This window comes from Cryptomeria japonica, chromosome 4 (assembly GCF_030272615.1).
Source record: "Cryptomeria japonica chromosome 4, Sugi_1.0, whole genome shotgun sequence".
NCBI classification, from domain to species: domain Eukaryota; kingdom Viridiplantae; phylum Streptophyta; class Pinopsida; order Cupressales; family Cupressaceae; genus Cryptomeria; species Cryptomeria japonica.
In genome coordinates, this window is record NC_081408.1 from 751,718,647 (window position 1) to 751,728,916 (window position 10,270).

At 32.6% G+C, this 10,270-nt stretch overlaps 1 protein-coding gene across 1 annotated transcript; it reads left to right on the forward strand.

Moving 5' to 3' along the window:
- The first annotated feature begins 2,015 nt into the window (after nt 1-2,015).
- On the forward strand, nt 2,016-3,259 carry LOC131874799 (uncharacterized). The gene is made up of 4 exons (XM_059218723.1): nt 2,016-2,599; nt 2,728-2,799; nt 2,916-2,962; nt 3,080-3,259. The coding sequence occupies exons 1-3, from the start codon at nt 2,071-2,073 to the stop codon at nt 2,927-2,929; spliced, it is 615 nt and encodes a 204-aa protein (XP_059074706.1). The 5' UTR covers nt 2,016-2,070; the 3' UTR covers nt 2,930-2,962; nt 3,080-3,259.
- Nucleotides 3,260-10,270: the final 7,011 nt, after the last annotated feature.

Sequence of the window (10,270 nt, forward strand, 5' to 3'; positions counted from 1 at the left end):
CTACTATAATTTTAAATATAAGTAATAGTTGTTTCCACCGACTCCTTGACATGGAGTCCTTAAATATTAAATCTCACATGTAGATTTTTTTTTTAATATCTACCCTTAATTTCTTTATATTCGATTATAAGATTAAAAACATCAACATAAGTATAATAAAATATCACTATAAATACTATCTTCACAATATTTTATATTAATGTTTAAATTTAGGTGGATTCATAAAACTCATTGCTATTTGATTTTAAATATAATATATAGAATACATTGCATTGTGGTGTCTCTATTGATTTTGGACATCCTTCTTATTATTTTCTAAGGTAAATCAAAACTTACACTTTAAAACTTCTCACAACTATATAATAATAAACAAGCCTTGTATATTAAATAAAATTTATATGATTTTAACTAGGATAGATAATTTATTTCTCCAAAATGAGTAAATTTTTGTTCCCTTTAACAAAATGACACATAATTGTCATTATTTTATTTTTCTATTTTCTATCCCCATCGATTATCATGGATAGTTATTTTTGTAACATTTTTTATATTAAAATTAATATCAAGCAACATTTATTGTATATATTTAACTCCCTTTCACTCCAAATTTAAATGAAACTGATTTAAATAGTTATAAGTTTTTTAAGTTCTAATAATACCAATCTAAATTACCAAAGAATATATTAACTAGTATCTTAATTGTTATTATCCACTATATCACAATTTAATAATTATTGCAGTATCTAAACAATAGCAAATCCAAACACTACAATACATAAAAAATATTCTTCCTCCAATAATAAGGTGGCAATAACTAGAGATAGTACCCCTAAACCAAATCAAAATTGAGTAAAGTATTACTAATAACATCAATATAGAAAAGCACATATGAAAATCAATATGTGGGGTCTTACATTTAGTCCCACATCTGGTTTCTCGGTGAGAAGAAGTTATAGACTTTTTGCTTCTCGAAGTTTCAATACTAAGGGGTTAGAGCTTGGGTTGACTAACCTATACCATGGGAAATTGGGTGAGTTCTCTATTCCTACACATGTCATACCTCACATTGTGGACAACCATTTCCCTTGCACTTCTCATGATGAGGATGACTCAACTTGAGTAACTATTGACTAATTTGGGAAGCTTGACCATGAGTTGGATAGGCTTGAACAATGGATGGGTCAAGAACACTTGAATAGTGAGGTAGTGCTTAATCACTCTATTCTTGCAAACCATTTTGACAATTCCATTCCCACTTCCTTTCCTAATGTGTGTACATATACATCTTCCATCAGGACTACCTCTACACAAAATGTTAACACTACATATTTCTTAGTAATGGGGAAAGTTCTATCAATCAATACTCCTACATACCTCCTACTAACCTTCCATTTCTTTCCCAACCATCTCTTAAATACACATATTGTAATGTTTCACTTATTATAATGGTACATCTTCATCACAATTGAAGATGTCTAATGTGAATAATATATAAAACCAAGATTTTAATTGACAATGAAATGTAAAATACCTAACACATTAAGGGTTCTCCAATTAACCTTATTGTAAGTGAAAACATTATTTATAAATCATAAGAAAATATTTTTTCCAATATTTATAATGTATTTTGTATTAATATCATTGTAAATATACTATATTAGGTATTTCCAAGTACTTCATAATATATATAATGTATTAGGTATTACAACCTTTTTTAGATTTGTATAGTGATCTGTTTGGTCTATCTTTATAAAATAAACGGTGATATAGTGTTTGCCAACATGCTCTATAAAAAAAGTAAAATAGTATGAATAAACCTGAACGTTCATTGTCTTGTCTGGAATGAACATGATCCATCTTTACAAAATGAATCGTATTTAATGTTTTGCCGACGGAAGAAGACTAAGAGCAGTTAGAATGACGTGATGTGGGGTACAAATTTGCCCGCAGACAATATAACTTCATGTCTATAAATTTGCCTCAAACAATAACGAAGGCATGCGCGCAGTTGGAGATTTAGAAGGGTTAAGTTGTGTGTTCTGTGGAAGCCAAACAAATATACCAGTCTCTATGGCAAGCACAGGGAATGGTCTCAGTTTAAGGAGGCATAGATGGGCGGAACCGATACCATTGGGTTGGCGTTTGGCCTCTGTGGAGGAGGTGAGCGAGGAGGTGAGCGAGGAGGTGAACAGAAATGGTGATATTGATTGGATAAACGCAAGAAACCGTTTCATTACCAGTAACAGACTGGATGGTGTTGGTGATCGTGATAGGATATACCTTAAGGACGGACACTGGGATCCCATGAGTCCGCCCACTCAAACGCACCACATACTGCTACTGATTGGCAAAGCCCCTAGCTTCCGACTATTTGATCGTTCGTTGAGAGTGGAGAAATTACCATTGGGTTGGCGTATTGCTTGTCGGGATGAAGCCAATGATAATATTGATCTTGTTAAAAGAATCATTAGGTTTGCAGGCTTGGAAGAAGTATGTCTTTCGGACGGATGGGTAGGCCTCACCGGTGCGCCTTCGAGAGGAGAAAGGGACAACTTGAGCCACGTTCTGCTTATTGAGCTACCTGCAGAACCAAATACAGGTAAATAGAAGCCAAGTAGTGGATATTCAAGGGCAGCTTGCCTGTCTGCCATCTTTTGTTTGAAAGTTCATTTATTAGAAAAATTTAAGAGCGCTAATTCTCAATTGACTGTTTTGCACACGACAAAGAGAGGAGCAGCAGCGTAAGCTCAACAATGCTTACTGTGCCACAAAGACCAAGCCATGGACAAGGAATGCCAGGTAAATGAAATCCAATTACTACTATTTAACAGTAGTTTTTCTGCCTGTTCAAACTTCATTTATAAAAAGAATTTAAGAGCGCTAACTCTTAATTGACTGTTTTGCACATGACAAAGGGAGGAGCAGATGAGCCCAACAGTGTCACATGAATGATGAATGACAGGTAAATAAAACCCAAGTACTCCTATTTAACGGTAGTTTTCCTTCCTGCCATCTTTTGTTCAAACTTCATTCAACAAAAGAATTTAAGAGCGGTAATTCTCAATTGACTGTTTTGCAGGCGACAGACGTCAAAGTAGCACTACAAATTAATGTAACCGTGTGTGCTAGAATTGTTTGGGATATTATAAGATGGTATGGTTTGTTCTATATCTAATAGTGTTGTGTTGTCTTACTGGCTTTGTTTTGTCAGTTGTCATATGGTTTGCGTGGTTTGTTTGGTTTGTTTTTGAGTAGTTATGTTATGAAAAGGCTTTATAAAAGTCATTACATGTAATAAAATTATTTGGTTTGAATGATTATTATCTGAAATAATATAAAATTATAAGTATTGTGTGTTAACTGTTGCGTTGTGGAGCCATCCTCAATTATTATGTGTGTTATTATTGTGCAGTAACAATTTAGTTTTCAACATTTTGTATGTTCTTTCATTTTTCAACGTGTGTAGTGTAATCTTGCAAGCTTAGTTCTACTCAGTAAGTTTTATATAATAATTCTTGTTAAAAAGATTTTGTATTTATTTAGTGGATTGCTTTACTTATATTATTATTTATATATTTAGTAAAATTGAAACTATAATCATAGAATTACTTTTTGTAGAGTTTCTATGGTTTTTTTATTTTAATTTGTATAACTTTTAGAAAATATGTTTAAATATAACTGTGAGTTTAGGATTGAAGTTAAAAATGTTCTCTAAAACTATATCCATTTTATAGTAAAAATAATATTTATTTTTGAAATATTGAAAAAAAAAATAGAATGATATTAAATAAATATAAATGCATAGAATTATGGATTCCAAATAATTGATTAACTACTGAAAAAACAAAGCTCCTAATTTTATTGAAGTTTGATAGTTAGTAGAGATAAAATGGTTTGGAAGTTTAATAAGTAGTATTGATTCCAAAAAGTAATAATAAAATCCAATTAGATCTCATAATAAAGAAAATAAATTTACTAAAGAAAAATAATAAGAGATAATTTCAAGAAAAGAGCAATTCTAAGCTAATCAAAATGCATAGCCAATTCATAAAAAGTGTGTTGTCTTAAAAAAAAAAAAGATTTTTTATTTTGATTTCTTTTAAAATTACTTAAATATTGCATAAATAGACAAGGCAATAATAGCATGTAAAAGATAATTAAAATTTTAGGTAGAAATGATGGTTGTTGTATGGATTCTCTTTTAAGATTATTATGATAATGGTGTTAATAAAGCTCCATTGTATATTCTAATTCTTACTTTAACCCTAATTATAACCCTAACCATACTTTTGAATGGTAACTCTTAGCCCCATGTCTAATTCTTTCTAAGCTTCATCCTTAACTTAGTTCAACCCTAAATAACCTCCATTTTGACTTGAGTTCTAATTGTACCCTAATTCTTACTTTAATTGTAATTGCAATCATAATGTCAATTCTAACACTAATGCCAATTTTAACACTTATCATAACTCTAATTGTAAAGTTAGTCCTGATTCTAAATGCAATCCAAATTTTAGTCTATCCCTAGCCCTAACCCTAAATGTAATTGTATACACCTAAAAATGGTCTGAAGATAATTAATTGAATAAGAAATTATTTAATTAATCCTCCTCCACAATTTAATTGAATTCTTTAGCAATTTGATTAAATCCTACACATTCATCTACCTATTAATAAATCTAGGATTTATTTAATAGGTTCATCTCAATAATCCTCTTTGATTAATTAATTCAAATTAATTAATTCTTCTCCATCAAAATCATTTCTTCTAATCTCTGATTAATTAAAACAAATCAATTATGAGTTGTTGAAATTAATTAGCCTTTTCTTATTAATTGAATTTCTAAATTCAAATTCTCCTAACATTTAACCACCTAACCTAACCATTCCTAAACCTAACCCATTCTACCTACCCACATGTTCCCTTTTATCCAACCTCCTCTAGAAGCTTTGTGACACTTGTCACTAAGTGTTCCCTTTCATCCTACCTCTTCTAGAAGCCTCTTGACACTTGTCACCATAGAGATGAGAGATGTTCCCTTTAGTCCAACCCCTTTCCCAACCTCCTCCAATTTAACCATTGATATCTTCAAATCAATCTTGACCATTGATTCTTGCCACCTCACCCCTAGCCTTGGAAATCCTATAAATAGACCCCATTTTGGAGCACAAAGGGTCCCAATTCATATTGCTTTTGCATCCTGATTGATTCATCTCATTTTGCATCTTATGCATTATTACTATAGGCATCTAGTTTATTGTTTGTCATTTTAGCAATGTTATCATTTCAATTTTAGCTTAAATCTTAGCTTATTTTTTAGAATAATCATAAAATCATGTAGCTTAATCATGCTATCAATGCTCAATCATGCATTTTCATCATTCAAATCCTCCATCTAAGTGTAGTCAAGTCATTGGAATTTACATAACAAGATCTGAGAGCAAAATTCATACTCACATTTACTAGGAGGCAATAGATCGCTTAGTGATGGTTTTATATTTCTTTGATTTAAATTCATTAACCATGCCTATAATGATATTTCAAGTTGGAGAACTAGTACTAAAGGAAAATCCATACAACCAAGCAGATCGAGAAAAGAAAGGAAAGTTTGAACCAAACTGGTTAGGTCCATTTGTGGTCACAACAGTATTTGGGTCAAGAGCATATCAGTTATCAACATAGAACGGGGATCAGCTCAAGGAACCTATCAATAGTATGCATCTGAAAAAGTTTTATGTCTAAAAAAATTTAAAAAATTAAAAATAGTGAAAAATCAGAAAAAACCAAAAACAGTGAAAAATCAGAAAAATCCAAAAATAGTGAAAAGTTAGAAAAATATAAAAAAACAGTGAAAAAAGCAAAAAATCCAAAAAAAAAATCAAATATAACAAAAAGTGTAATAAAAAAACAGACGGTGAAAACCTGGCAAACTTGCGCTATCTGTCCGCTAGCTCTTCCATCTATTAGTTCATACATTTTTTCACTTGCATTCATTCATTCTACATCAACGCTATCCATCATAAGCATTTGTACATACGTAGGCATCACAACTACTCTTTCACCATGGTTTGGATCATTGGATATATCATAACAACTTTGCTTCTAGTCATGGGGGAAAATCCTACACCTAGCTGGGGACAAATTCTTGATCATTTTGAACTTAATCAAACAAGTAGAACAAATAGTTAGACAACTCTTATCAAGTGAAAACTGAGACACATACAACGTTGAATACGAGATCAAATTATCAACCATCAAAATATCACAAAGTCAGTCTAAACCCATGGATGATATCTTTTGGATAATGATTTTAACATGATTGTTAACCTTTTCTATATTGTTTTTTGCTATCATGATTTCTGAGTGACTCCAGGATGTCTTTGACTAGGGGAACAAGGAAGAAACATGATATTTTTCTTTTCTTGTGTTTGAAAATTAATCATTAATATGTGCAAATTTGTCTCAGGACATGATCATCAGAGTATCATCGAAGACATTTCCGATTTGTGCATTGAAATGATTAATACTGCCCGTTTTATGCAAACAACACTCGGGTCATCTTGGTTTAATTATACCTTGATGCTTGTGTTAACTTGCTATATCAAAATCCAAGAAAATAGTGCTTAGGTCATCATGGTTTAATTATACCATTGATGTTTGCACTCACTTCCCACATTTCAAAAAGCTCAATGATGACAAAAAAAACACAATAATCCAGTGACTGGTCTGGTCATAGTTTGCATCTCATTACATTTGCATTTGCATTTAGCTTGCATTTCATTCTTGTATGGGATCCCACATGCTCATTTTATCCAAGGTTAAATCTATCGTAGGAATCATCAAAGTATCATCACAAGTGTATATGCAATCAGAATAATAACTCATATATCTTCAGATATTGTCGACCCAGCAAAAATCTTATGCTATCTCTCTCAACAGAATCATCAATCAGCATATCCAAAAATTTATGCAACTTGATATCAACAAACTGTCAGTTATTTATCTAATCAACCTTATCAAATCAAATCAATCAATCAAACCTAATCGATTCTATCATGTGCCACATAATATTTCAGAAAATGGATTGAGGTTGTACCTCTCATCAATATCACAGGAAAACAAATTGCTGCATTTATCTTGAATTTCATCATCTGTCACTATGGAATACCAATGACCATTATCACTGATAATGGGCGACCATTCAAGAATCAAGATGTACAAGAGCTATGTGAAAAGTTCAAAATCCAACATAGATTCTCCACACCATATTATCCACAGGGAAATGGGTAGGTAGAAGCATCTAACAAAACTATTCTGAAAATCCTCAAAAAGATAGTGAACGATGCTAGGAAAGATTGGCATATTCAATTGAACCCTGCTCTCTGGGCCTACCGCACCAGTATCCGCACACCAACAGGTGCCACACCTTTCTCTCTTGTATATGGATTTGAAGCCATATTTCCAATCGAAGTACAGATACCCTCTTTACGTGTATCACTAAAAGGACTTATCCTAGATGAAGAACAACAAGTATCTAGACTGCAAGAGTTAGAACTGATCCAGGAACGGAGACAAAATGCCTTTGATCATCTAAAGGTATATCAACAAAGAATGTGTCGGAGCTATAATCATAAGGTTAAACCATGAGTCTTTCAAGTTGGAGAACTAGTACTAAAGAAAAATCTACGCAACCAAGCAGATCGAGAAAAGAAAGGAAAGTTTGAACCAAACTGGTTAGGTCCATTTGTGGTCACAGTAGTATTTGGGTCAAGAGCATATCAGTTATAAAGACATAACGAGGATCAGCTCAAGGAACCTATCAATAGCATGCATCTGAAAAAGTTTTATGTCTACAAAAATCAAAAAAATCAAAAAGAGTGAAAAATAAAAAAAAACCAAAAATAGTGAAAAATCAGAAAAATCCAAAAATAGTGAAAAATAAGAAAAATAAAAAAAAAGAAGTGAAAAAGCAGAAAATCCAAAAAAAACAAAATCAAATATAACAAAAAGTACAATAAAAAAACAGACGGTGAAAACCTGACAAATAGGTGCTAGCTCTTCCATCTATTAGTTCATACATTTTTTTGCTTGCATTCATTCATTCTACATCAATGCTATCCACCATAAGCATTTGTACATACACAGGCATCACAACTGCTCTCTCACCATGGTTTGGATCATTGGATATATCATAACAACTTTGCTTCTAGGCTTGGGGCAAAATCCTGCACCTAGCTGGAGGCAAATTCTTGATCATTTTGAACTTAATCAAACAAGTAGAACAAACAGTTAGACAACTCTTATCAAGTGAAAATTAAGACACATCCAACGGTGAATACGAGATCAAATCATCAACCATCAAACTATCACAAAGTCAGTCTAAACGCATGGATGATATCTTTTGGATAATGATTTTAACATGATTGTTCAACTTTTCTATATTGCTTTTTGCTATCATGATTTCTAAGTGACTCCAAGATGTCTTTGACTAGAGGAACAAGGAAGAAACATGATATTTTTCTTGTCTGTTGTTTGAAAAATAATCATTAATATGTGCAAATTTGTCTTAGGATATGATCATCGGAGTATCATCGAAGACATTTCTGATTTGCATATTGAAATGATTAATACTGCCTATTTTACGCAAACAACACTCGGGTCATCTCGGTTTAATTATACCTTGATGCTAGTGTTAACTTGCTATATCAAAATCTAGGAAAATAGTGCTCAGGTCATCATGGTTTAATTATACCATTGATGTTTGCACTCACTTCCCACATTTCAAAAAGCTCAATGATGACCAAAAAAAATGCAATAATCCGGTGACTGGTCTAGTCATAGTTTGCATCTCATTACATTTGCATTAAGAGTGCTCATGATATGTTAAAAGAAAATGTGAAAATTGATGTATGTGAATGGTTAAAAGATGAGTTGATTGATAGCTTAGCCAAAATCAAGAAGGATAAGAAAGGAACTTTTAGATTTGGAAATTTACTTGTATGCCTAATGCTACATATAACCAAACAGGTTCCCGGTATATGCAACAAAGATTTTGGATTTGACATACCGATAGGAAAACAATTATCAGACTTATTCAACAACATGGGTGAAAACAAGGAAAAGAATATCAATGAGTATTTTCAACCACTAAAGGTCAGAATGAACAAAAGAATCAGACTATCACAGGAAATTGTCAACAAATACAAGGATGATATATGTTTTGTAATAAAAAAGGATGAAATATGGATGGAAGCAGTCATCCCTAGGATAATCTGGGTAACAGAGATGGGGTATGAAACAAATGACCACATAGTGGAAACTTATGCCAAAGCACTTCTGGAAGCCCCCAATGAACCTAAAGAAGAAGTATTTGGTAGTGCCGAGACCATAGAAAGTCAAATTCAGTCAAAGAAAAGAGCGAAAAAGGTTGAGGCATTTGTGAGAAAAGGATCTAGACAAGCAAAAGCCATAAAGGAAGATGTATTAAAGAAAACCAACATAACTAAAGATGAGTTGGCAGCCCAACAACCTGAAGCTCATCTATCATTGATAGGTACTTCCTCAAAAGGAGATATGCCAGCAACTTTCAAAAGAGTTGTTAGGAAAAGAGACCCCTCAGCGGCAACCACTCCTTCACCTAGAAGGACAAGGCAGAAGCAACAAGCTATGAGATCTCCAGTCAGAAAGGTCACACCTAAAAAGAAGCTGACCCCTAAGAAGAAGAAAAAGACAAACACAGACTTGGCCCCTCTTGATGTATTATTGAATGAGATCACAGAGGAAGGTAAATTGAAAAACATAGGGAAAATTTATGACACCCTATCAGATGATGAGAAAGGGCAAGTTGAGGAGAGTGTAATATTACACATGGACATTTATAAAAAGTTTTTGATGCAAGTCTTAAAAGAAATTCCTGATGAACTATACAAAAGACTTAAGGCTAGAAGGCAAGGAATAATTGAATTGGATAAGAAAATTAAAATAGAAAAACTACTTGTAGTATATCTGGTAAACTCACCTAAAGAAATTGATGATCTAATAGCTCAGGCCAACCGAAGAGTTTTTTCCACTGCACACTGGCAAATTTCACTGATGGCAGGTAGAGTTACAGAGGTTTCAGAGGAAACAGAAGATGGTTGGGATATATTCTTGGTTGAAAAAGAAAAACAAGAAGAATATAGGAATCCCAAGCCCATTAAGGTATATCAGAAGGACAAAGGGAAAGGTAAAGTTGGTGGACCACCAAGTATCAAGATTAGAGACAACTTA

Bases quoted from the DNA above. Each gene is read 5' to 3' on its own strand.
- LOC131874799 (XM_059218723.1), top strand. From the start codon at position 2,071: ATGGCAAGCACAGGGAATGGTCTCAGTTTAAGGAGGCATAGATGGGCG. The intron at 2,600-2,727 runs GTAAATAGAAGC...CACACGACAAAG, and splicing joins ACCTGCAGAACCAAATACAG to AGAGGAGCAGCAGCGTAAGC.